Source organism: Lathamus discolor, chromosome 3 (assembly GCF_037157495.1).
Source record: "Lathamus discolor isolate bLatDis1 chromosome 3, bLatDis1.hap1, whole genome shotgun sequence".
Taxonomy (NCBI): Eukaryota; Metazoa; Chordata; class Aves; order Psittaciformes; family Psittacidae; genus Lathamus; species Lathamus discolor.
The window spans coordinates 1,320,241-1,347,990 of record NC_088886.1 but is presented as its reverse complement, the minus strand read 5'-3'; the positions used below and the strand labels follow the sequence as shown (position 1 = coordinate 1,347,990).

Here is a 27,750-nt window from a genome sequence, read left to right as displayed (position 1 = left end):
AAACAGCCTGAAAAGAAGTTAAGAAATAAAAGGCATTTTCTTTTCCTTAACAGCTCATTTTAAACATGCTGCTGTTTAAATCCTGAAGTATTTCCAGTACTTAAAGAACTGAAACAATCTGAAAATGCATTATATATATGGCCAGGGAAGGATATGAACCACCCTTCTTCCACTGCAGTCACACCACCACATGTACACCGAAGGATTGCTTTACATTTCCAAGAGAGAGCACTCGCTGCACAGTTGACTCACAGGCTTTATTTACACTTGTCTACATAATCATTTTGCCTTACATTTTATCTAAGCCAAATGAAACCACCACTTCCCTTTGTCTGGTAGCCTATTTGCTAAATGTAAAAACTTCCATCTGTTAAGTACAGCAACAATTTTAATACAAAGCACAAGGAGAAAACCCAAAGGCTAACAACATCGCATCTAGCGGCTCCAATCTGTACAGTTTAGTAGTTGGACTGAAGTTGTCAGAGGCAGTTACAAGACTAACCTGCTCTTGTGCAACCTACACAAACCTAGCACTGAAATTAGAAAAGAAAGCATTAAAGAAGAAACTGCAGAGCATTTTCTCTTCTGCAAAAAAGAGATTATCAAAATATCTCTACACCAAAACCATTTTGCTTCTACATCAGTCCAAAAGAAGTGTCTTAAAAAATAAAAGGAAGAAAAGGAAGAATCTGGTTTTCAAATGTTGCTCCGTTTGCTTCTGTGCAGTTCACTTTAAAAAGCAGTGGTCAAAAAGGAGTTTGGAAGCTCTAGGACTCAAGTAAATGCAGATATATTGCTGTTTGCTCACTTAAAAAGAAGAACTTTCCTTAACATACTTACCTTGTGATGGCACTGACGATATTAAACCTTGCTTAACCAAACGGAGCTCAAGAGAGACCAAGTCTTAACATGGTATTGCTATCCAAATAGATTCAATGAAGCATTTTAAGCCATAAATTATGTTTAAGGGAAAAAGAATGACTGATGAAGAACACATTTAGGATGTCAGCACTTTCTACAGAGTTTATTAATTCTCACTTTTAAATATAAATAAAATTCAGATACCTTAAAAATTTTAGTCAGCCCCAAATGAATTTTACAGACGGCCTGCAGAAGCTTCACTTGATTCCAAGAAGCTAGTTCCACATGCCTCCATCTCAAAAGTAGCTTCTAAAGTGATCCTTTTATAGAAGAGGATTGCTGTGTCCAGGGTCCATGTGTGTGACACCACCATAGCCAGTACCCTCCGCAAAGGGCACGTTGCTGATGGCAGCAAATCATTCCTAGTGATAGGCACTGGCAGCTATGGGGACACCAGCTCCAGAGAGGACAGTGCCCAATGTCTCAAACATCCTTCCTTGGAAGGAATGAAGTCTAATGTGCTCTCTACAGAACCATCTGCTGCTCTGGGTATGTAATAACTACTTTGCGCTGGGCGGAGCTAAACAGAGGGGCATCCACCTGTACTTCAACACAGAAAACCAAACAATAACTAGACCTAAGTACTCACTACTAGTGGGTAAGCCCAGCCCTACAGCTACACTAATCTTGTGTGGTCCCGTATGAACAAGCTCAGGAGCTGGATGCAGAAAGCTTATGGGTTCTTCTGCATTCCTCAGATACTTCTTCTAATCGTCACATGAAGAGCAAAGTGGGGTTGGAACGTACCTGCTCTTACATGGACAGAGCCAGGAATTGGGTGAGAGAGCCAGAAACTGAGCAACTGAGTCTTGAAAAATAATAACAACCCCCCTCTTTACTCAAGTAATAAATCCTCACACCTCCTGTGAGGAGTTTATGGCTTAAAATGCTACCTCACGTTTTGTTTCATGAACAAAGCTGCAGGTTTCCAGAAAGCAAGGACAGACATGCACCTCTACTAGCAGATTTAGCACTTCTGACCAAGTAAGACACCAACTTCTTAAAAATGTCTCATGCACTGACTGGAATTTGTTTTTCCTGGGTTTTTTGTTTTTTAAAGGTGAGCTTTAATACATTATTTCTTTTTAGAACTTGTACGGGAACCAGAATGGGAAGATCCAGATGATGATCTGCGGCGTCTGCAAGATATAAATGGAGAAAGCATGCAAAGAAATGAGTTGAAGTTAATTTTAGCATCTACTTTGAGTAGTCTGTATCCTACAATAGCTGGAAGCAAAGTGTATCTGACAGGGGCCTTATAAGGATATAGAAATAAATTTAAACCATTTTAAGGTCATGAAAGTGAATTTAATGCTAGAAGTTTAATACTGAAAGCAGAATACAGCTTCTAAAGGCAATATTTACTTATGAAATCAAATCACTAATGTATACATTAATGCTTTCACACACTGAAAGATGGTGACCCAGGTCTTTCTATGGAACATGCTTCTACCAGGAGGAAGTTTCATTGGGGAGAAGCAATTACAGAGGGTTTAATAAGAAGTAAAGAGTAGGGGAAGTGAGAAAACTACTTTAAGTATCAGAATAACTAATCAGATTCAACTCCTTCCCAGTGAATCTCAAGTCCTTCAGAAAAAATAAACAAAAATCACACATTTAACTACACCCATTCTTATTCTACATAAACCCAAACCTTTCGGGTGACCGTGATCTCGATCGTCTTTTTTTGCGATCACCAGATGAAGAAGATCGAGAACGACTTCGCTTCTTGCTTCTCTCGGGGGAGGAGGAAGAACGAGAGCTCGAGTAAGATCTCTTTCTTGGGGTGGAAGACCCCCTGTAGGACCTGGAGCTGGATCTTTATTGATTAAGAAATAAATGAGATTTAATTCTGGTATAATATAGAGAGAACAAAGAAAGAAAGAACATAAAGAGACAGTTTTCACACTCACTACTCTAGCCACATCAGTGCTTTGTCAAATAAACATGTGGATGCTGTAATACTTACTCCTGAGTTATATGCCAATAAGCACTTCTAAAGCCAAAGTAGTATTCTTATTAAATTTTCCTAGTGGTTTTTTTTTTTTTTTGCTGTAGAGACCACCAATAGGTTGGAAACCTCCTTCCAGCATTCATCAGAATGATGCACATGGATAAAGAGGGGATGGCAGACTGGGGTAGGAAGTAGCCTGTGTAAGGACCTCCCTCAGTACTTAAACTCAGATCAAAGTGGCTTGAAAACCACTGAGGTGATGCTGATTTAACAGTGTTTCACCTCCTATTAAGAGGTTTGTAATGTTCATCTTACTAAAATAGTAAGAACCCTCTGAAGGGGTATTTACAAATATCACCATAATTTGTGTAGAAAGTAAGACTTTTCACAACCAAAAGATTTTTAAAACCTCTTACAATACAGTCATTTTGGCATTAAAAAAACCTGTAAATGACCAGCTTCACTTACAAACACTCAAAAAATCACTCTTGTTATCTAAAAGAATTAAACGAGGAAAAGAAACCCACCTGTGGAAAAAGTGATAGAGCTGCAAAGTCCTAAGCTCTAATTCCAAATTTACATCAAAACACCCGAGTCTTTTTTTTCAGTAAGATGGATAAACATTTTAAAAGCCCCAACAACACAGTGTATGTGGTTGGTAAAATATTTCCACTGTAAATCATAATAGTAGGGCAATTCTATTTCCACAAGCTCATACTGTGAGCACACTTGGTGGGTGCTGCTCTGAGTCCCTGCAGCACCCATGGGGGCACAGCCACTCCTTTTGCTCCTCCTAGAAGCACAGACTCCATCTCACGCTGACCCTCACATAACCCTCAGCATGTCCTGCCACCAAGGGTGCTGGCACCATCTGTGACTGGTCTTCCTGGCACAAAACTTCCTTGTTTACAGTTTTAAGATTCTCTGCACACGTGGAGGTGGGAGAGCTCCTCATGCCATGGCAAAAGGCAAGTCCTGCCAACAGTATGCCTGTGAACGGACACCTCAAGGAAGTTCTGTGCTTTGTCACTCTTCTCCACACAAGTCAGTAACTGCAGCGAGCTCAAGGTCCCGTAGGCTTCTCACGTGATTTACTATCAACACTTCGATTCACTGATTTTTATAACCCACATTATAACGATAATGACAGCACTACCTAGTGGAAGTTGGATACACAGAATCCTAGACTGGTTTGCGTTTGGGTTGTGTTAGAAGGGAGCTTAAAACTAACCCAGTTCCAGCCCCTGCCATGAGCAGGGACACCTTCCACTAGAGCAGCTTGCTCCAAGCCCCTGTGTCCAACCTGGCCTTGAGCACTGCCAGGGATGGGGCAGCCACAGCTTCTCTGGGCACCCTGTGCCAGCGCCTCAGCACCCTCACAGGGAAGAGCTTCTGCCTAAGAGCTCACCTCAGTCTCCCCTCGGGCAGGTTCAAGCCATTCCCCTTGGCCTGTCCCTACAGGCCCTTGTCCCAAGCCCCTCTCCAGGTTTCCTGTAGCCCCTTTAGGCACTGGAGCTGCTCTAAGGTCTCCCCTTAAGGAGCCTTCTCTTCTCCAGGCTGCCCCAGCCCAGCTCTCTCAGCCTGGCTCCAGAGCAGAGCTGCTGCAGCTCTTGCAGCATCTTCATGGCCTTCTCTGGACTCACTCAAGCAGTTAAATAAGTTAAAATACACATTAAGTAAGTTCTCACTAAACAAACCCAGAATTATAGCGTATTTTCTAATATCCTTCCGCATCAAGGAGCCAAAGTAGAAAGAATAAAACCAGCAGAAAATGCGGAAGCAGGTGAACATGCATTCAAATCCTTCTTCCTTCTAAGTGATGATCTCTGGCATTCACTCATCTAGCTTGCATTTGACTTAACCTCTTCAACCAATACCTGGTATTTTCAAGAAACACATGTGTGGTGGGAAGCACCTCGTGCAGAGACCTCAAGGGTTCTGACCTCCAAGATACAAGATAGTGAATGTGCTCTGACCAGCATAATTTTACGGTGAAATCAACAAGTGGTTGGTTCTTCTGCCCTTTTTTCTCTCTGCAAGGAGAGAGTTCTACCTCATTCACCTTGATTTCGACCCACGAGATCTAGAGTGCTCCCTGGAACTGGAACGAGATCTTGATCTGGAACTGGAAGAACTTCTTGAATGGGACCTGAAACAACATGGAAGATTTTTTTTCCCCACGTCTGACTTGTATTTAGCAGAAAAGATGCTGCTGCCAGCAGCAGAGACAACACTGCATTGAGGCAGTTTGGCCTAGAGTCACTAAAGCAGTGACAATTTCCTCCTGCTCCCCTGGTACCACCACAGCACATTGTGAAACAGAAACTTTAACATAGTAAGATGGTGCAATTAAATTACAAAGTCAGCTTTTAGCTTACGTTTCCTAAAACAAAGCACAAACATTAAACAGAATTGCAGTTATTGGGCAAATGAAACAACTGCCCATCTATTAACTATTTCATGAAACCAATGCCTTGACTTTTAACAACATTTAAAACCAATGCCTTAACCTGCAGCCCACCATCCCTCTGAACAGCAGAGCAGGGCAGAGCATCAGGACTAACTAGCCCACATCTCCTCACATCAGTTCTCACAAGCATTTTGAAGCAGTTTCAAGTTTTCATCAAGATTTCCCCCTGCATTAACAATCAGCGGTAGTTTATTCTGGGTTCAAGTACAGACATCTCCAACACCACTTGTAACTTGTCAAAATTACTTCCCATTTTTTCATGTTGATGGATTTTCTTTAAAGCACAAATCATAAGAGATACGTAAAAACAGTAGTGGACTTGCATTGACATTGTAAAAAGAAGGTACTGCAATCAGACTGTAATAATCTTTAAGGAAAAATCTATTATACATGCTGTCAATCTCCCTATTTATATTGTTACCACGTCTTTTTCATTTTCCTGTAAAACAGAAGCAGTATGAGCACATACTAACTAGGAAATATATTTAAACCTTTTTAGAAAACACAAAGAAGTGTCCACAAATGGCAGCTGACATTTCCAGCTACTTATCTGTAGCGAGAAGCAAAAAGTTGAACAGGAAATTAAATGATCCCTAGCAAATACCAGTTATTTCAGTTAACATTTGTGAATCAATGAACAAACTCATGGCCAGATGAGGTTCTGTCTCCTTTGACCTTCCCACCCCTGCACCCAAGAACTGCCCTCAAATGCAGCTCACACTGCGTCCGTGCTGCCCTCAAACAGGACAGTGCACCCACTTTCTCACAGATCTTGCCTCACACCTTCCTTCACAGAGGCATCCCAGCCCATGGTCGGGGGGTTGGAACTAGATAATCTTAAAAGTCCTTTCCAATCGTAACTATTCTACAATGATTCTACGATGATTCTGCAATGAAACTGTTGACAGTGGTCAGCTTCATCACCCTCATTCAGGCTGCTCCTTCTCAGAGCTACACGACATTTGAAGAATGCAGTGTCTCACAGTATGGACTATGAAGAGCTTAATTTGTCATAGAAGCAGCAGAATGGAAAGAAGCACGGCAACAATGGTGGGGGAAAGACAGGTAGTGGCCAGCACCTGGTTAGTCTGAGGGGCTGAAGAATATGGGGAATGGCCACCATAGGGAGAGCAGAGAGGTGCAGTTACAGAGCTAAGAAGGTTAGAAGAAACTTGAACTTTACGTGTATGAACTTTATATATAACCCTATACTGATGTGAGGTCTTAAACCTACCAGTATCATCCTCATATTAGTTGTAAGGCAGCTAAAAAGCTACAATATGATTTACATCACCCAACTGCACAACATTTATTGAATTGTTCATATATTACTGAATTAAAAAAATAATAATGCAAGATCTTCAAAATCTGGCCCATATGCTTTTGTAGTGGTCCCATGACTAATATAAACCTTCAGTGTTCTTCTGACAGTGCTGCCACTGTACTTAAACCTGTGTTTCCTGCCAAGTTCAAGTTTCTTGTTGTTATTTCCAGGCTATTTTCCGTTCTGTCCTTTCCCTGAATCTGCCTGGCCTGCATCATCACTGCCCTCTTCTGCCTCCTCCCACTCTAACCACAGCACCCTCTGCCTCTGTTAAACAGCTCTACTCAACACTGCTAAAAAACAAAGTTCACCCATTGACTCACAAAAGGCCAACAAGCCTGAAAATAAAATTGAAAATAAGTTACATTTTAACATATTTACAGGATTCAATTGAAATATCAACTTAAGTTTGCTAAAACAAGCAGCAAGACACAGGAAACCTCTGTCATGAGAAGCCACAGAAGGTCAGAAGAGAACAATATCTACCTGTGTAAATTCTGTACATGAAATCATTAACATTATTAAACTAAAATTGTAAGGCAATCAAGAAAAAAAAAAAAGTAAAAAAAAGAAGTTAGATACTGACATTTTGCCTGGCGTTACCCTTGACCTGTACCCGTTTACCTGGACCTAGACCTTGAGCTTGAATGAGAGGATGAGCGTGATGAAGATCGCGAATGGGAAGACCGAGACTTAGAGCGACTGCGCCTATTGGATTTCTTTTTCTTATTAGTGTCCTCTTCCTCACTGGCATCAAGATTATATTTTGAGAGGTCAGCATCATCTTCATCCTCATCCTGAAAAAACGCAGATACACAAAAATACTTCAGAAACACTTGGTTTCTTTTCTTCAGTTAGTAGTTTTTGCCTGTTCTGGGGTTCACTTTGTGGCTCTCAACCTCTGAAATACTGTTGGTATTGCATGTCCTCAGATCCAAGCATTTTAAGAGTAAGGAGTGACTGAAAATAATTATTTCAAAGCAAACTAATATAAAGCCTGGAAAAACCCCATCTGAAGTCCCATTTCTGTTATTTCATGATGCTAATGAGAGCACAGACATTCATTTTACCAGTTACTTTAACTGAGTGCCTGGAAGAATCTGCAGATGCAAAATCTAGAACCAGAGCACAGTTCTGCAGACACATGTGTCATGGGCATGATCTGGTGACTGCTGTGTAAATAATAAGCACATATGCAGGTCTCTGCAGGACTACTGTGCAGAGATGTGGACAATCCACTATGTGATCATGTATTTCTGAAAAGATGAAAAAATTCACTTTATTCCATTTATAAAATAGAAATTGGACTTTGTTTTAAAAGGCTAAGAGTAAAACTCAACAATATTCCCTTTATACAGTGTCCATAGACAAAGGTTCCAAACACGGATCTTGGAACTACTGATTCTAATCTCAGGTAAGTTTTAAAATCACGCCCCTGTGAGTGCAGGTATTTAGAACAAAACAGCTTGTGCACATTACTTCACAGAAGCTGTAGCACTATTATTCAATAGCTGCCCATCCACATTGCTCGCTAAAGTACAAACCAAACCCTACCCACTACTACTACATAGCACTATAGTAATGGTTAAAGAATGATAAAAACTCCAAATATGTTACCTCATCCAATTTATATTTGGAGAGATCTTCATCCTCATCCTCCTCATCTTCTCCTTCAGACTCCTTATCTTCTACTTCCTTCAGGATAGATGCAGGACCAACTGGCTTCCCTCTGTACTTTTTCTTTTTGCGTCCAAACTAAGAAATGTTATTTCATTAGAATATGATAGAATCAAAAGTAATTTAAATTAAAACCTGCATTTTTTTGTAAGTACACATCAATTTCAAATAAGATATTGCTCAAAGGGAAAGAGAAGTACCATAAAACATCAGCTAGTAACAAGAACATTTCTGAAGAGATGCTTGTCTTGGGTACAGTTAGTGCCCAAAGACAAGCTGCATGGAAATCTGAATTTAACAGGAGTATTTTATATTTGTGTCTATGGGTTATCTTTATTAAACAACACTGAGCACCTGGCTGAAAGCAACACCCATGACCCTGGAGCCATCTCTTGAAGAAGTTTAACAAACTCAGCTCATACCAGTTTACTTTCAATTCATTTTTACTTTTTACCCACAAAAGACAAAACAGATATATTCACTTTCAGTTCAAAACTCTCACACTTGAGCATTTGGCTGAGAGCTGTATCACAACATACTCTTGATCAGCACTCTTCTAAGGAAACCAAATGCAAACATATTGCAAACACACACATCACACAGTACCTGTGCCTCCAGAGCAGCACACACACTCAGTCTTACCTCATCATACTCCCCGTCTGATTCCTCACGTTCTATATATTCAACATTCTCTCGCTCATTAAATCCTCCTCCGTACCCTTGAAAAAGGGGGAAAAGAAGACAAATCTCTTGATCTGCACCAAATTCAGCTACATGAAGCACAAAGTTTATTCTGAACCTTCACAGAGGCTCAGGAAGCCTTCAGTGGTTTATAAATATGTGCCCCAAGAATGTAATAGGATCTCAAGAGGAGCATGAATTGTTCCTACACACCTTTATTAAACAGAAACCTAATTGAGCAAATGGATTAAGACACAAACAACACAGAAGCAAGAGAGCTTAAAAGAGTGGGGAAAAAAACCCATAAAAGAAACGTCAGGATTATACCTGTGCTTCCCAGAAGAGCTCTGGTGGGGCTGTGGTGCCTGACAACTGCCCCGTGTGGATGCACACAGGCATGTCCCCAGGGGGCTAGAACAAAGGCTACTGTACTCCAAGACTGAAATCCCACCTTAGAGAGCAGCCAGTAGCCAACTCAAGAAAGCAGTGAATGAAACACGATGGGGGGACACGCTGCTCAACTGCTTCCCTTGGGCTCAGCCAGGTCCCACATGCACACAGCCCCCTGGGTATCACACTTCTTTTGGACATACACTCAGATATAGCTCCTCAGGGAGCCACAGCAATGAAAGGATCTTGCAAGTCACATGGAACTGTATGAATGCCAAGATTTGCCTTAGGAATCTCTCTGTTCCTTTGTCTAATGTCAGAGGAACACCTGAAGGGATTGTTTTTGTTTCAGCTGCCTCTAACCGACCCCAAGCGTATGCAACATGCTGGGTGTCCCGCAAGGGACTGGCAATGTCTAAGGGACACCAGAACATGGAACAACAATATGATAGTAAAAATATTCAATTATATGAAATATATTAAATCCAATTAAATATTCTTTAATATTCTTTCAATATTAGATAGAGGTATTAAAAAATACTCTTTTGAATTATAACCTGTGTGCTCTTCTCCACGTTTCTTTTTTTATACAGAGAATCACAGAATAGTTAGGGCTGGAAAGGACCTTAAGATCATCTAGTTCCAACCCCCATGCCATGGGCAGTGACACCATACACAAAACCATGTCACTCAAGCTAAACCATGTCAGCCAAGTGCATATGCATTATTGTCACACTTCATGCATTAACTTATCAGCCTGATCCCATTTGCAGCAGCACCAGTACAAGTGCAGGACTGCAGTGTAAGGAGATCCTCTGGTCTAGTTACCACTGGGCTCATTATTAATGCAGGAGGAACTTAAAACGTGTCCAAGCGTGACCAAACCTAAACCTCATTAAGAGGTGACAGTCTGACCTACACAACCTTCAACCCCCTTCAAACCCTGTTCTTGGGAGTGCTGAGGCCTCCAGCAATGGACATTGTGCATGCACTGGGTCTTCTGGAGTTGAATGCAAATTGTATTACTCCTTCCAAACATCTTAGTAACAAAATCAAATATAGAGGCAGTTTAATCTGTTGACTCTCCATATGAAACAACCATATAGTTAACACACCACTAAAAGTAATCAAGTCCAAGAACCTACCTTATTATAAGTCCAAGACTTATTTACATATGGAAATTCGTCCAACTTTCACACAATCACAGACTGGTTTCCGTTGGAATGGAGCTTAAAGCCCATCCAGCTCCAACCCCTGCCACGGGCAGGGACCCCCTTCCACTGGAGCAGCTTGCTCCAAGCCCCTGTGTCCAACCTGGCCTTGAGCACTGCCAGGGATGGGGCAGCCACAGCTTCTCTGGGCACCCTGTGCCAGCGCCTCAGCACCCTCACAGGGAAGAGCTTCTGCCTAAGAGCTCACCTCAGTCTCCCCTCTCTGGCAGGTTAAAGCCATTCCCCTCTTCCTGTCCCTACAGGCCCTTGTCCAAAGCCCCTCTCCAGGCTTCCTGTAGCCCCTTTAGGCATTGGGAGCCGCTCTAAGGTATACCCTTAAGAAGCCTTCTCCAGGCTGAACCAGCCCAGTCAACTCTGCTGGTTCTGCTGTGAAAACATCACCTTTAATTAAACTACACTGCAATTTATAAAAGGAAGTCCTGTTACAGCAATTGAGTAGTTTAAAACTGCACGCATCTTACCTGTCCTTTCCTCCAATTTTGCGTACTTTGGAGTATTACACATATTGCATTCTGATCTTCTGGCCCAGTTCACGTTACCACATCTTCAGAGGCAAAAAGAATGAAACAAAAATAAGAAACATTTTATTTCAAATCAAGCAGCTTAAGTGTTCAGGCAACACTTAGAATAAATCATAGAATCAGAGAGTGGTTTGTGTTGGAAGGGACCTTAAAGCTCATCCAGTTTCAATCCCCTGCCACAGGCAAGGACATCTTCCACTAGAGCAGCTTGCTCCAAGCCCCGTCCAACTTGGCCTTAAAAATGGGAAATACTACAAAAATGTATCCGTCAAGTTTTAGCAGTGATCTGGTAAATCTCGATGGCAACAGTCCTCGTAACATAACTGCTTGAGAAAGTTTCTGGCTATTTCACTAGAATGAGGATGATGGGAAGGTGACTATACTGGACAAGTGAAGGGGAAAGAAAAGGCACATGGACAAGTTTACAGGGGTAACCGCACAAAAAGTGTTAAGACCCCTCACTGCTCTCCACTAGTGGCATTCATGGTTCAGAGCAGTTAATGAAGAAGGTACCATGGGTATAATGCTTATAAGCAGCCATCGTCCCTCACCGCTGCAGTTATCTGCTTCTGCAACTGCATTCCTATCTTATGACTTCCTAGAAGGCCACTCAGGCTTCCTCCACATGTAGTGCTACCCTCAAGACACTGCTCAGCCCCAGAGAGAAGGGGAGGTCTGTAAGACCCAACCTAACTATAAACTTGGAGAGACACAGCAATCCTGAAGGCATCAAGCAGATCCTCTCAGATACTGGGGTCCACAGCATTGCCCAGGGAACGTGCTGCTGCAGGACAGTGCCACTGGAAATCCATCAGACTGAAAACAGCTCAATGCCAACAGGAAAAAAGAACAAACTCCAGGTTTCACTGCTCAGACAGCTCAAACAGCAAAGCCTGAAATCCTTCAAGTGCTCCTTTAAAAAATCCAAGCGTTTTATTAAAGCAGCCCTTTTCTAATTGAGGTCTTAATATTCCCAACTGATGCCTTGGAGAAACAACTGAGGATTTAACCATGGGCTAAACTTGACTCATTACATGTTTAGTGAATGTTAACAACAAAATATCACACTGCAGTGTGGGTGTTACTTCCATCCACATGTATCTTCCAAACTTGAGAAGTGTCCAGCTTATCAGAGAAAAACATGAACTTTTACCTACCTATCTTGATAATTTTTAACCTTTTCCCAGCCATGTTAAATAAGCTGCTCTCCAGCAAGCAAAACTGAATGCTATCCTCACATCAGAACACTATTGAGTGGAACCTGTGTGAGTTTTGACCATTCTTCAACTGTACAAATGTACAGCAACAGAATTAAGAACCAGGCTGTTTGAGGTGTTGTGTGGTGCTACAAGAACACTCTGCACTCTGTAAGAGGCCGTACGTTTTACACTGCCAGTCGTTAGCACTGAAGAGCCCACGACTCTTTTCAGCAAGTGTCTTCCCTATTTCAGTCCCTCCAGCTTTCATCATTTTGGCTTCTGTCGTTTTCTCTGGAAAAGAAAAACAAAGACACAAAGAGCAAACAGCTCTCAAACATCCTGCTTCGTGAATATATTCTTTTTAAATGGATTTAATATTATTTTTAAATGGCAGAAAGAGATGAGAAAAGATCACAGAATCCCATTCTGGTTTGTCTTGGAAGGGAGCTTAAAGCTCTTCCAGTGCCAACCCCTGCCACGGGCAGGGACCCCTTCCACTGGAGCAGCTTGCTCCAAGCCCCTGTGTCCAACCTGGCCTTGAGCACTGCCAGGGATGGGGCAGCCACAGCTTCTCTGGGCACCCTGTGCCAGCGCCTCAGCACCCTCACAGGGAAGAGCTTCTGCCTAAGAGCTCAGCTCAGTCTCCTGTCTGGCAGCCGAGACACTCACCTCTTCCACATCTGTTACAGTTGGTTCTTCTCGCAAAGTTTACATTCCCACACCTGAAAACAGAAGCGGAGCGAGAACGAAGACGCTGGTTAACGCTGGAAAATGCACTCGCGCGAGACTTAGCAGAAAACCACCTTTATATTTCACGCTGAATTGGTTCCAAATCGGAACACGAAGTTTCCCAGGCCCTGCGCGGCACTGTGACGCCGGAGCTGTGGAGCTCTGCAAGGGGGGAAACTGACCCGGACCGCCCGAGGCCGGCGAGAGGGGCAGCCCCCCGGGACCCGGCGGCCGCGGCTACCCGGGCCGGTGCTGCCCCGCTGGCGGGCGCTGTGCTGCGCCGTGTGCCGCCGGCCCCGCGGCAGGCACTGCCTCCGCTCCGCCCCGCCCCGTCCCCGCTCACTTCTTGTCGGGGCAGATCCAGTCCCCGTCGCTCACGCGGAAATTCTTGGTCGACATCTTGAACCCCACCGAGCCCAGCGCCCCGCACCGCGCCAGAGGACCAGGGCCCTGCGCGGGCCGGACTGCCCACCGCGCCTGCGCCCTGCTGCCGCCCGCACGGATTCTGCTCAGGCAGCGGCCCGGGCGCCTCAGCGCGGCCAGCGGGAAGAGTGGGCCGAGGGAAGCGCGCCCTCCAGCGGGGCGGAGGGCTGTCCGCGGAGGCGCGCATGCGCAGTGCGCTCGGCCGCCGTGGCGGGATTGCGCTGTGGGGAGAGGGGCGGCGCGGTGCGGGAGGCGGCGCTGTGAGCCGGGGAGCCGGCCCCGCCGAGCCGGGGGGCCGCCGGCAGCCCGAAAGCGTGAATGCCAGCGCTGTAGAGCTGCCTTATTCATGGCAGAGGCCTGTCCTGCGGCTCCTGCTGTGGCGTCTGTCACCCCGGAGCGCCAGTCGGGACAGAAATGCCCGAGCTCCTGCGTGTAGACCTTAACTATAAGAAAATACATCAACTGCTGATGCATAATGAATGATGAATGAAATAAGGCTTCATTCTCAGAGAAGAGAGCACACAACGTTCAGACTGGTTTCTCAGTGTGGCTGCACTGATGAAGTCGCCACAAGAGCGCATAGAGTGCTTTAAACAAGAATAAGGCTCTAGAGTGTTCAAGAAAATCCATTAAAGATGGGTTTTACTGTGATGAAAAGACCATCGTGTGGTTCTTGGCAGGTTCACTTCACAGGGACAAATGCTTCCATGTCCTGTGACTGCTCGGTCCTTTTGCTTTCCCTTTGGACTGGTGAGGAGCTGGTGGGATCTGCACACCGAGTCCGACCAGCATTACCTAATTAAACACATGCAATGTGCTGATTTAGAGCAAATGTGGCATTCCTGGCAGTTTTTAATCCCCTTTCCGTGCTGTAGCCACATCCTGTGGAAAAACCTTCTGGGATCTGGTTATGTGCCTGGTTTTTATCACATCCACTCTCCAGGTCATGAGGGAAGATGACACTGTTACTGCGATTTATTTATAAAAGTGTAAAGCAGCATGACTGCGCTGGAAAAATAGGGGCATCTGGTTACGTACGAACCCCCACTCACAACGTGGGTGCTCCTGAGCAGGAAGCACTACACCTGCGTTTGCCTGCAGCTGGAGAAGGCCCCAGACAAAGGGGAATCAGAGCAAGGGCTGGGAAAAAACTTGCTTTTCTCTACTTCCCTTTTCTCCTTCTGGAATTCCAGAACAAGCAGAAAGGACAGTGTGAAAAGAAGATGGCCGCGGGGCAGAGCCTGTAGGGCAGCAGGGGCCCTGCACTGTTCGGGTGCACAGCGTGTGTGAGGCGCAGTGTTTCACAGGCAGCAGTGCCAATGTGAAACCTTGAGCAGCAGTTTCTGCCCCAAACGACGTTCCTGTGTGGCACTGGATAATCGGACTGAGCTCAAAGGAGAGAGCAGAGACTTAGCGCTGTGGTAAAATAGCAGCAAATCTCCCATGAGACACCCCCAGACACACACTCCTGACCCAGCTCTGGGGCAGCAGCACAAGAGGGACGTGGAGCTGCTGGAGCGAGGGCAGAGGAGGCCATGGAGCTGCTGCGAGGGCTGGAGCAGCTCTGCTCTGGAGCCAGGCTGAGAGAGCTGGGCTGGGGCAGCCTGGACAAGAGAAGGCTCCTGAAGGGGAGACCTGAGAGCAGCTCCAGGGCCTGAAGGCGCCTGTAGAGACAGCACAAGGGGAACGTCTTTAACCTGCCAGAGGGCTTTAAACTACCAGAGCCCTCCGTCAGTGCCGCTCTTCAAAATGGAGTAGAAAAGAGCTCGAAAAAGGCGGTGAATCCAGCGGCAGCACAGAGTGCCTGGCAGGATTCCCCCCCTCCATGGCGTGGTGCTTGTCTGTACAGCAGGTGGCACTTTAGGAACGCACATTCTTCGGGTTGCGTTGTTACCGCGGATTAAACCCCTGCTTTTTTATGGAATTCGGTGGGGATATTTTAAATATCAACGTATTGATAACTCTATTAAAAAAAGAAAGAAGGTTCCCGGCCACCAGGCGCAGCTGGCACTGGGAATGGAATGCAGGGTTATCCTTGGGTTGCACCTGATACGGAACATGAAGTTGGCAGGGAGCATTGAGATTATTTTGATACTTGTTTTCTGCCAAAGGAACCTCCCCAGAGGAGTTCTTGGCCTTGGCCAGGCACCTGCAGCCACGGGCCTGATGTGCTCAGTGGGACCTTTCCCAGTCTGTGCAGTTTCTGGAGCGTCCTTGGACCAATCTACTTAAAAAAAAAATAAAAATAAAAAAATCTGAAAAGCCAACTGAAAATTGGAAAAAAAAAACAATCTTCCAATTTATGAATAAAAGCAAGGCAGCAAGGCCCAAGTGGGCAAGATCTCCTGCAGCCTGGAGAGATACGACCAGGCACAGTCTGCTGTTCAGCTCAGTGCCGATAGAGGATATTCCCTTATTTAATAACCAGTTGTACTTAAAGATTTTTGATACGTTGATCATTTCCTGTGTTTCTTATACAAAGTTTCATTTAAACTCCCTGTTTCACAGTAGCTTCTGGCTGATTTTATTGGATTCCTGTTTCTATCTCAACACATTTTGGCTTCAAATGTGGGTGAGGAGTTGATAATAACCAAGTAAATGAGAAATACATCACCACTCATTTTAACATAATGAAACCCAACAGCTGAGAATGAAAAAATGTACAGAAAACTGTTTAATTGGCCTCTCTTTAGACAGCCAATTCCTACCAACAAGCCCTGAAAGTCAGTTTTCCTCAAGAAAGACTAAATGGTACAAGGGCCAACAGGATCAAAGGCAGGCAATTAACTGGAGGCTGCCTGTGCTTCGCAGCTCTTCCCTTCTGCTTTCAAGCCCTTTCCCAGTACGCTGTCTATGTGCCATGCTCTTTATTAAGCAACTTGGGGCACCCAGGTTTTTAAGCATCACTTTAAAGCACTTAATACACTGTTGATGCTTCCCGAGACATCATAATAATAATAATTTCAGATCCATGAGTTGAAAGAGTGCAGTGTGCTTCCATCAGGTGAAATCTAACTATTATGAAAAGCCATTTCTGTTGATGTAACTGAACATACACTAAATTATACAGCGAAACAGCGTTTGACTGTTCAGTTTTCAAAGCGCATCACAACCTGACAGGTACTTGTTTAAACAAGGAGTAGTGAAAACCTGGTGCCTGTGCTGGAAAGTGCGGGTGCTGTAAACCAGCCCAGGCTCGTGCGGTGGACACCGGAGCCGCTGTGCTGCAGCAGCCGTTGGAGGGGGCAGCGCAGCATCTGCAGGGGTGCTTTTCCAAGGCCCTCGTTTCCAACTGTGGCAGATGCCTGGCACTGGAGGTTTCCAAGGGAGTGATGGCTGCAGACGTGGCGGGGACGCCATGAAGGATCTCAGTCAGCGGGAGGGGGAGAGGGGCGGCCATGAGGGGTGAGGGGTGTTTGTGGTGGGAGATCATGAGGGGTGTCAGGGGCGGCCATGAGACAAGGTCATGAGGGGAAGGAAAGGGTGGACATGATGAAAGATCATGAGGGGAAGGGAGAGGCGGCCATGATAGGAGATCATGAGGGGAGAGGAAGGGCAGCCATGAGAGAAGATCATGAGGGGAAGGGAGGGGCGGCCATGATGAAAGATCATGAGAGGAAGGGGGGGGTAGCCATGAGGGAAGATCATGAGGGGAGAGGAAGGGTGGCCATGATGAAAGATCATGAGGGAAAGGGAGAGGCGGCCATGATAGGAGATCATGAGGGGAGAGGAGGGGCGGCCATGATAGGAGATCATGAGGGGAAGGGAGGGGTGGCCATGATGAAAGATCATGAGAGGAAGGGAGGGGCAGCCGTGAGGGAAGATCATGAGGGGAGGGGAGAGGTAGCCATGAAGGACGATTGTGAGGGGAAAGGAGAGGCAGCCATGATGGAAGATGAGGGGAGGGGAGGGGTGGCCATGAGGGAAGAGCATGAAGGGGGAGGAGGGGCGGCCATAACAGAAGATCATAAAGGGAGGGGAGGGGTAGCCATGAGGGAAGATCATGAGGGGAGGGGAGGGCCTGCCATAATGAAAGATCATGATGAGAGAGGGGGGGTGGCCATGATGAAAGATCATGAGGGAAAGGGAGGGGCAGCCATGATAGGAGATCATGAGGGGAGAGGAGGGACAGCCATGAGAGAAGATTGTGATGGGAGAAGAGGGGTGGCCATGAGGGAAGATCACAAGGGGAAGGGAGGTGCAACCATGAGGAAAGATCATGAAGGGAGAGGAGGGGCGGCCATGAGAAAAGATTGTGATGGGAGAAGAGGGGTGGCCATGAGGGAAGATCATGAGAGGAAGGGAGGTGCAGCCATGAGGGAAGATCATGAGGGGAGAGGGTGGGGTGCCCATGAGGGAAGTTCATGAGTGGAGACGAAGGGTGGCTATGAGAGAAGATAATGAAGGGGGGGGGGGGGTGGGGCGGGAGCAGCCATGTGAGAATACCATGAAGGGAGAGGAGAGGCAGCCATGAGAGAAGATCATGAGGGGAAGGGAGGAGCAGCCATGATGGAAGATGAGGGGAGAGGAGAGGTGACCATGAGGGAAGATCATGAAGGGAGAGGAGGTGCGACCATGATGAAAGATCATGAGGGGAGGGGAGGGGCAGCCATTGTGGGGGGTGAATGGTGGCCAGGAGAAGAGATTGTTATAGGAGATGAGGGGTGTCCAGTATGGTTAGGGGCAAGCAGCTATACACTGTGGGCTGCTATGTGGGGCAGATGAGGGGTTGCTGGGAGAGGAGATTATGAGGGGCAGCCATGGGGGGAGATTGTGAGGGGAAACCAATTTTGCCATAGTGACATGGTTTAGTGGTGGGTTTGGCAGTTAGGCGGTTGGACTCAGTAATCTCAACTACTCTTTTCCTGACTACTTGACTCTATGATTCTGTGTGCCTTCCAATACCTCCTTTGTAGTGAAGACAACGGAACAGGTTACCCAAAGAAGCTGTGGCTGCCCCATCCCTGGCAGTGCTCAAGGCCAGGTTGGACACAGGGGCTTGGAGCAAGCTGCTCCAGTGGAAGGGGTCCCTGCCCATGGCAGGGGTTGGAACTGGATGAACTTTAAGGTCGCTTCCAACCCAAACCATTCCATGGTTCTATTATCTAGCCAGCCATAGAATATATAATTGCTACATTAAAAACTAATCCTTCTGATTTTCTTAGGGTACAACGTTAGCTCTTAGATGGTGTCGCTTCTGCCTGTACCCCTTCATGCACCCAGAAATAATCTTGTCTGGATAGGTTACTTCTAAACAGTGAGGTAAATGTTATCCTATTTTACATCTGCTTTGGAGATGTAGTTCACAAATCAAAACCAGATCTCCTGCGGCTCTAAAAGACAATCCTAAACTGTACTGCGAATGTCAACTAAATTGTGGGCAAACACATGTTTGGATTTTCCTGTCAGAGGAGTGAAGTGTATCACGAGTCGTTATTTATTTCTGAGTAGGAGCACTAGAACTAGAACAACTGCCTGACAGGTAGAATTTGCTGGAGAAAACAGTGCATCTATATCGCCATTCTGATTGCAGAAAGGCTGTTAACAACAGTAAGAGCTGCCTTAGAGATTGTATTGCTGTTGTTTGGGAGTGAAAGTTTAATGATCAAATATAGCCTATTTTTGTTGTCCCTGCACGTTGGACTAGTGAAACTCCAGGTTATTTCTGTATTATATGTTAATGGGGGATGTGAAGTAAAAAAGAAATTGCACTCGGATTGCATGCAAAGTATCAGACTTGGAAGGGAGAAATCAAACACACAAGTCTTAAGCAGTGAACAACTGGATGAGCGGCAGTACTGCGGAAAGCCCTGCCCTATTTTGTCAATATTGACTATCAAGTCCAGAGGAGGCCATGGAGCTGCTGTGAGGGCTGGAGCAGCTCTGCTCTGGAGCCAGGCTGAGAGAGCTGGGCTGGGGCAGCCTGGAAAAGAGAAGGCTCCTGAAGGGGAGACCTGAGAGCAGCTCCAGTGCCTAAAGGGGCTGCAGGAAACCTGGAGAGGGGCTTGGGACAAGGGCCTGTAGGGACAGACCAAGGGAAATGTCTTTAACCTGCCCGAGGGGAGACTGAGCTGAGCTCTTAGGCAGAAGCTCTTCCCTGTGAGGGTGGTCAGACAGGCTGCCTAGAGAAGTTGGTTGCTCCAAGCCCCTGTGTCCAACCTGGCTTTGAACACTGCCAAGGATGGGGCAGCCACAGCTTCTCTGGGCACCCTGTGCCAGTGCCTCAGCACCCTCACAGGGAAGAGCTTCTGCCTAAGAGCTCATCTCAATCTCCTCTCTGGCAGGTTAAAGCCATTCCCCTTGGCCTGTCCCTACAGGCCCTTGTCAAAAGTTTATGGCAGGGGTTGGAACTGGATGTGCTTTAAGGTCCCTTCCAGTCCAAACCAGCCTGGGATTAGATGGTGAGATCTGGAGTCAGGAGGGAGTGGTGCTCAGTTTGCCTTTGGTTCAGCCTGGTGGATTACTTTGGTTGCTTTCACATAATACAGCCTCCAGGATTTGACATAGAATCATAGAATTATATCACATAAGTGGACGGGCAGCATATCTATATTCCACTGTACGTTTTTTGGCTTTGGATCAGTTGCAAAAGATCATACAACTTCCATGACTTTGTATTTCATAGCGCATATTTTGCATATTTGCTTGTAAGTTTAGGGTAATCTTTAGTTAATGCACCAAAAAGTCCGCTTTCTCTTGTGTTCGCCCCCTCTTTTCCCTGACCCACTTTCACATTTTCCAGGAAAGGACTGAAGGATTCCTCTCTGGAATCAGAAAATTCTCTTAGGCCAGGATAACTCCTGAAAACTTGTCATTTGTTCCTTTTTCAACAAGTTGCTGTTGTACTGTGATGACTGCAGATCATTATGTGAAGACACTGTGTCCTCTTTCTGGTATCTCTGTGTCTCTGGGAAACACAAAAGGCACTTCCAGCATTCCAGCCTGACAGTGCTGGAGAGGGGACTGGGTATAATGATGACACGTAGGTGATGTGTGAGAAGGATGATGGCTGACAGGCTCTGTGCTCTTGTGTCACTGAAGGAATAAGACTCTCAGCAGCAAAAGTAGGACGTGCTCTCTAAACCTGCTGCTTAAAAGAAGGTGATGTGTTTATGAAAAATATGCAAAAATAAGCCAATATTTATAATTTTCGAAAGGTGTATTTGAACACCATGTAGGTGAGGTGCAGAATAAATAATACCCCAGTTGACAGCTATAATTACCCTGGTTCAAAACCCCTTATTTTGAATACAAATTTTGTTTGAGCAGAAGCAATTAATGGGCCAGCTAGTAGAAATAAAAGTGAGGCATGTAAAAAAGAAGATCTAATATATAGTTTTGAAAAGCCAGGTTGGAAAGGGTTCACCATTTGAGGAGTCGCTGGCGAGCAAAACAAGATGTGATTAACCTTTCCCATGCTCGTCTTCCTGTGCCCTTCCTGCGCGGCATGCTATCACCACTAATTAACCCACGCTGGAATCGGGGCGAGGATGACCCGAGGATCTGTTAGAGCTACTCGGCTCCCCCTCTCTAGGAATGCTCGTCACCATGGCACCTGAGCACCTCGGGGCTGCCGGAGCGCCAGCACAGCAGGGAGCCTTCGCTCAGCCCTACCTGCAGGCTTCAGGAGCTCCCAGCTCTTTGTGGGGCTGTTTTTGTGCTTCATCAGAATCTTGCGTTTGACTTTTCACAGATTCGGCCCTCGCTGAAATCAGCAGCACGACAGCGGGAAGGGTTCTGCGGATCAGTGTTTACTCCAAGAAACATGGTGTGAAGTAGACAAAAGTGTAACTTGGTCACAGAAATAATTAACCCCTTCAGAGCAGCCAATTTGAATCATTCTGTTACACTGTTCCAATGCAAAGAAAATGTATTTGGCAAAGTATCACCTACTTTGGCAATCTGCCCCTAAAACCAAGTAACAGTCTGTTCCCACATACCCCGATTGATGGGAATGTGTCAGTGGTATGTTTAAAGGGTAGGGAATAATGCCAAAACCCATACCTAAACATTTTTCTACTAGTTTTAGCTACAATATTGTGATTTTGAGCCATATTTTTGTTAATGAGCATTGAATTGTACCAATTTAGGACTCTGAAGTCGGAATTAGGCTGCTGACCTCTCCTCTGGTGTCCTCACACCTCCGTTCATTGCTTTGCTTTTTTAATCTTACTGACATAAATATTTTGCTGCTTCTTGAAATTCTGCTTTGACATAATCAACAAAAATTTGCCAGTTTGGTTTAGGTAGAGAACTGAACAAACCCAAGAGTGGTAGTCGGGAGGGTCTTGCGGGGTTTGCTGTCTCATGTCCTAGAGGTGCATCTATATGACCTGTTTCTTGGGATGTTCAAGGAGAACCATGAGTGTTCCTTCACTGCCAGAGAACTTGTGACTACTTGTACTGTCAATATGTCGCTGCTTACCAGTGAGGAAGCAAAAGCAATTTCATGTCCTCATTTTTGCAGCCAGTTCTGCTACAGATCTTCACATTTCAGTGAAGGCAGCCTCTCTTTTTCCAGGACACTCAATTACAGTAACATCAAACACACGAAGTCATTTTGACAAGTGTCCTGTTTACAGAGAAATGAATTTCCATGAAAGAAAATTCTTTTTTCCCCTCTTCTTTCTTTTATTGAAGAAGAAAACTCATGAGTAAGCTTTTTTTTTCCTCGAATTGCAATTATAAGTAGAATAAGAAGTTCTAAGAACAATTTCAGTTCACATTGTGTTTGAGACCAACATGCCACACCAGACCAAATGAAGTCAAGTGAATTGGGAGAGATACGAGTTGGATAGAAAAGGAAAAAATTCCTCAATGAGAACAATCAGCCATTGGAATAATCTCCCCAGGGAAGCGGTGACTCCCCAGCGTTGGACACAATTAAGACCTACCTGGACAAGGTGCTGGGACATCTAGGCTAGGTCATTCTTTGCCTAAAAAGGTTGGGCCAGATGATCCTTGAGGTCCCTTCCAGCCTGGGATTCCATGATTCTATGAAGGCAGAGGGAGAGTCCAGAACAATGTGGGGTCTTCTGGTCAGAAGCTAGAGGGATGTCAGTGAGGTGACAACTCGAGAGATAAGGTAAGCTCTGCACCTCCACAAGACACAAGTTATTTCCCCCAAAGCTTTCTGAAGTCTCTTAGTCACAATTTTTTCATGAGGTTTGCTCAGATCCTGAGTTCTCCTGGCAGGCAGACAGTACAAACACTGAGAGAAGCAGAGATGTGTATTTATGTGTGTATGCAGAGGGGGCTTCTGGAGGTCTTCCGCCTGAAGCTGGTCCATCTCTTGTATGGGATCAGGCCAGCCGTGTCTTTGTCTAACCTCAACCAAACTCTACAGCAGAGTCAGTGTGTCCTCTTCCCCAGAAGTAGAACCCAATCAGTTCACATTGGCAATCTGCCCCTCCAGGAAGCCTTGGGGAAGTTTCAGTCCCTGTCTCCACAGACCTCCAGACTGGCCCTGCCAGATGCTGCGAAAGCCTGAGTGTGTTTCCCCCCAAAAGTGAGCCCTGGCTTGTGTTTGAGTCACGCTGCCTGGTCACACTGATCCACCCAGCCTCCTCTCCTAGCTCCTGCAGCTCCAAACCTTACCTTGGCCAAAAGCAAAGTGATGCTGGTTCAACATACCATTGAGTGCAAACAGGGATTTTAATCATAGAATCCCAGACTAGTTTGGGTTAGAAGGGACCTTAAAGCTCATCTAGTTCCAACTGCCCTTGTCCTTATTTTGATAGCAGCTATGCTTTTTTGTTACCGACAGACACGGTGAGTGCTGTGCAGAATCTCTGCGTTGCTATGGTTATAGCACAGCCATTCCCAGAGTCTCCCCGAAGTAGCTAGAAATGAGACAAATCCAAGGGACACTATGAAAGTAATTCCCAGTAGCACGGGGTTTTCAGATGTTTCTCCTGCTGTCAGTGGGGAATGAAGGTGGCAAACTAGCTTAGTGCCATCATCTTGGTTGCAGGTAATATAAAATTCATTTACAGCTGGAAACTTCAATTTAAATTACCTCCCAGGAGGTATCCAACTCAAAACTTTGGGGCTGATTTCTACGACGTGCAGTTTTTCCCCACCAAAGCTGAAGCCCTGTGTGTATTCTCTTATCCCTGCTCTTTCCTTCACCAGTGTTTGCCCTGCATGTGCACAGTGTCCTCTGGCTCTTTCTCTGCCGTAAGCACAGCAAAAAGTACAAGCCCCAGAATCATCATTGCTGACACACTTGGGAAGAGTCTGTGTGCACCAGGGTGTGGAATTGCTCATCCAGCTCATCCCTTGGGTGCTGCATCCACTCGTGTCCAGCCTCCCTCTCTCCATCTGGAGGAGCTTGGTGGGTCTCCAGCCCAGCACCCCTGGCCACAACACTAGGTAATTGGTGATGCAGGGTAATGGAGACTGACAATTTCATCTTTAAGCTATTTATCCACCGGTGCTCTGCACATCAGGTGTCAGGGGAACATGACAACTCTTGTCAGTGAAACAAGAGAGTCCTATGACAGGCTTTCAATCGAATCCTTCACCCAGCACTCCCGGCAGTAACTCTACGTTAAAACAGCTTCATTCATTATTCAGAGAGGGGAAGAAAAACAGTGAGATCCTGACAAAATATATAATGTTTTTGAATCCTAAAACTCCACCCGGTTTTGCTGCTTCGGTGCCGTCAGAATAACCTGTTTGGGTTCATTAAGAGCCGTGTTAGTTGTTCCCAGTGAATAAGCCAAGCCCTGGTCATCCTGCAGCTCGTGGGACTCGGCCGTTTGCCATGAATGATTCATAACTCAGGCTGCTTTTTAATAAAATGCTTGTGTTAAAATTCTACATATGCTCAGAAGAAATAAAAAATTCCCTCTAGATTTTCATTAGAATTTATAATAAATGACAAGCTGTGGATTTATTGTCTTGTAGGCATGGCCTGTCTGCAGATGCCCTGTACTTGTAGACAGGCTTCACCTGGCTGCTCACCATCCCTAAAACCACGGTGGCTTGCTGCAGTACAAATGTTTTAGAGGCACAATCAAGTCTGACTTCTGTCTCATGTTAAAACATATCTTGGAATAGCAGAAGGGAAGTGGAGGCTTCTGGAGGTGCGTTGTTTGGGTCTTTCTTCCCCAGACAAAGGAGTGGTAACAGCAGTGTGACCTGTGACTTCACCCCACTGAGAAAGCAGCAATGCTTTATCAGCCAGCATTGCAGCTACAAACTACACTCTGAATATTCACAGAACTCTGGAATGGTTTGGGCTGAAAGGACCTTAAAGCTCACCCAGTTCCAACCCCTGCCACGGGCAGGGACCCCTTCCACTGGAGCAGCTTGCTCCAAGCCCCTGTGTCCAACCTGGCCTTGAGCACTGCCAGGGATGGGGCAGCCACAGCTTCTCTGGGCACCCTGTGCCAGCGCCTCAGCACCCTCACAGGGAAGAGCTTCTGCCTAAGAGCTCAGCTCAGTCTCCCCTCTGGCAGGTTAAAGCCATTCCCCTTGGCCTGTTCATGACATGTTTTTAATAACTGGGTAATGTTTGATTATTAAATAAACATGATGCTCTTCCAAGGTGCAACTAAAGAACCTCTGCCCCTTGAATGCTGTGCAGGGAGGTTTTGGCTGTGCCTGTTCACATACTGGCTTGATGAGGAGAATTAGTGTTCTGCGTGGGACCGCAAACATGAATTGCTACAGCAGGTCCCTGGTGAATCCTGTATGAAACAAAACAAACTGTGCTCAAACCTGTTGTTTAAAGCCCCATTTCACAAATTGGTGACTGCTTATGTCTTCCTCTCCACAGCTGCTGGAGGCTGTAGTACAGATCCCGTTCAGGGTCATAATGGCAGTGAAGAGCAGGGCTTGCTGCACTGCACTGTGCCCTTTGGTCCCTGATCATGACAAAAAGGGTTGAGCAGAAAATTAGCTTTCCTTTTCTCCTGTGTTTTTGACTCTGAAGAACATTTTCCTTGCAAGTATTTTTCTCATGCAAAATAATCTGCCTTTGACTGGATACTGCTGCATAACTTGATATTATTGGCTACTCACTCCTCTTGCTCTGCTGCTCTGTTCTCCAGCCCTTCTCCTGACCAAGATCGTTCAAATAGGTGCCCACAGATTTCTGCATCTGGTCTAAACACTTCTTTCAGGGATGCTGTTGTTTGTAGAAACATACCCAGTGTTGAGTTACAGGCCTCTGAGGAAGGAAGGTGACACATGTAAACTGTCTCAGTGGTTCTTGTCTGTTTTTAGGAGTGTGTACCGTCGCATCTATTTTTCAATTAGTGGTTCTTTCTTCTTTGTTGGATCCAAATAGGAAAACAGTTTTGCGCCCCAAGACTCTGTGGGTCTCTTTGGTTTATGTGGAAGGCTGCTGTACAGTCAGTAGATAATATCAAGAGTACCCTTGAGTTTTAATAGCCACCCTAAGTACTAGTTCCAACTCTACTGTCTTCAACAGCATTGCTGGGGAGAAGTGCCTGAAAGGAGGGTCAAGATGTTGTGGTTTGCTTGTTTAGAAGTCAAGGATGAATAGAATATAGGCAGATGGTTACAGGTCAGGCAAAACTCCCATCAAGTAACACAATGAAGAGAATTGGATGGAGGTTTCATGGCAATCATTGTGAGGGAGCTGATGCCTCTCTAAGTTGCGTGGCAACAAGCTGGAGACAAATATAAAACACCCATATGGCTTTGAAAATCTGATTTATTTCTGAGGTAGAATAGGGGTTTTTTTTCTTTCTTTGAGGCTCAAATCTCCTGAGTAAAATGAGTGAGTCCACTGGCACTGCAAAAAGTTTCCAAGTTTTGAAGTTTTCAAGGATTTCTGTGTATATGTGTACTCCCATTCCCACTGCTCTTCTTCGGCTTTATTCTGTACTTAGCCACTTCCTTCTCAGCTTTGACCTGTCTTGACAATTTCTTTTTTTAAGCTGTTCTTCCAACTCTTGCGTTTTTTTATGGGGTTTTTTTGTTTGTTTTTTTTTAATTTATTTTTTAATTCTGCATTGTTTTAATGATGAAGAACGCCCCCTCAAGTCATTCCTGTGGGGTGGGAGTCTCAGGGTGCTGGTCTTGCCTTGCAGACTCTGCTGATGCCAACACACTTCTCTGCACAAAGCCAGAATGGTCTCTACAGCTTGCGCTGTGTGAGGAAAATGTGAAAAATGCCCCTCATACAAACCTGAGCTGATCTTGTTGCTGCAAAGGACTCCAGTGCCTGAGACACTGCAGACTGCCAGGAGTAAAAGCCATGAGAACCCTCTCTGCTTACTGCTTCGGGTTGTTCTTGGGCAAACAGCTATAAAAATGCTGGTATTGTCCTTTTACAGCAAAAAGACAGTGACTCAGTGAGGGAGAAGTGTGAGCTCAGGAGTCTGGGCTTGATCTCAAAGAGGTTAAACACAGTGATACAGTTTGTATGGTACCATCCCCGTGGACTCAGCTGGACAAGGGCAGACATTTAGCAGCCTCCTAGCAGGGCAGACCTGCAGCAGTTGATTTGATGTCTACGTGGACATGAGGAATTCCTGTCCATTGCAGACAAGAGGCTTTAAGCTATTCAAGCTCATGGGCATCACATGTTGGCATTAATGTCTCCAGCTTCCGTCCTGGGAAATGAGGTGAAAGCACAATGTTTGAGGGGTTCTGTGGGAGGACTTTGTGTCGCACTGGTACAATCTCAAAGTAGCTTTGATTACTTGGAATGTGAATAAAGGAAGACTTGTTAAAATTATTTTAAGTACCTGCGGTGTGTCTTGCTGTATGTGATAGAATCCCAGACTGGTTTAGGTTGGAAGAGAGCTTAAGTCTCACCCAGTTCCAACCCCCTGTGATGGGCAGGGACACCTTCCACCAGCGCAGGTTTCTCAAAGCCCCATCCAGTCTGGCCTTGAACAATTGCAGTGCCCATAAACTAAACCACAAGAAGTTTCACCTCAACATGAGGAAGAACTTCTTTCCGTTTAGGGTGGCAGAGCACTTGAGCAGGCTGCCCTGAGGGGTTGTGGAGTCTCCCTCTCTGGAGACATCCCAAACCCACTTGTGTGACTGCTCTGGGTGGCCCTGCCCTGGCAGGGAGTTTGGCCTGAATGATCTCCAGAGGTCCCTTCAAACACTAATGATTCTCTGATTCTGTAATTCTGTAATTCCAGGGATGGGGCATCCATGATTTCTCTGGGAAATCTCTTCCACTGTTTTACCACCCTCATTGTAAACAATTTCTTCCTTGTATCTTTTATGCCTTCA

General features: G+C 45.6%; 1 protein-coding gene across 1 annotated transcript; it reads right to left on the bottom strand.

The window, feature by feature from the left end:
• Positions 1-238: 238 nt before the first annotated feature.
• On the bottom strand, positions 239-13,649 carry ZRANB2 (zinc finger RANBP2-type containing 2). The gene is made up of 10 exons (XM_065673035.1): positions 13,442-13,649; positions 13,039-13,091; positions 12,552-12,660; positions 11,111-11,193; positions 8,989-9,065; positions 8,287-8,424; positions 7,294-7,466; positions 4,938-5,024; positions 2,576-2,740; positions 239-2,060 (listed from the first exon to the last, which is right to left on the bottom strand). Exons 1-10 carry the CDS (start codon positions 13,495-13,497, stop codon positions 1,997-1,999), a joined length of 1,005 nt encoding a protein of 334 aa, XP_065529107.1. The 5' UTR covers positions 13,498-13,649; the 3' UTR covers positions 239-1,996.
• Positions 13,650-27,750: the final 14,101 nt, after the last annotated feature.

What these genes read in the sequence shown, in the direction of transcription:
- ZRANB2 (XM_065673035.1), bottom strand. Translation starts at nt 13,497, where the DNA reads ATGTCGACCAAGAATTTCCGCGTGAGCGACGGGGACTGGATCTGCCCC. An exon ending in AAAATTGGAGGAAAGGACAG is followed by an intron (nt 9,066 to 11,110) that starts GTAAGATGCGTG and finishes CCCTTTTTCAAG; the next exon opens with GGTACGGAGGAGGATTTAAT. An exon ending in AGATCACGGTCACCCGAAAG is followed by an intron (nt 2,061 to 2,575) that starts GTTTGGGTTTAT and finishes TATATCTTGCAG; the next exon opens with ACGCCGCAGATCATCATCTG.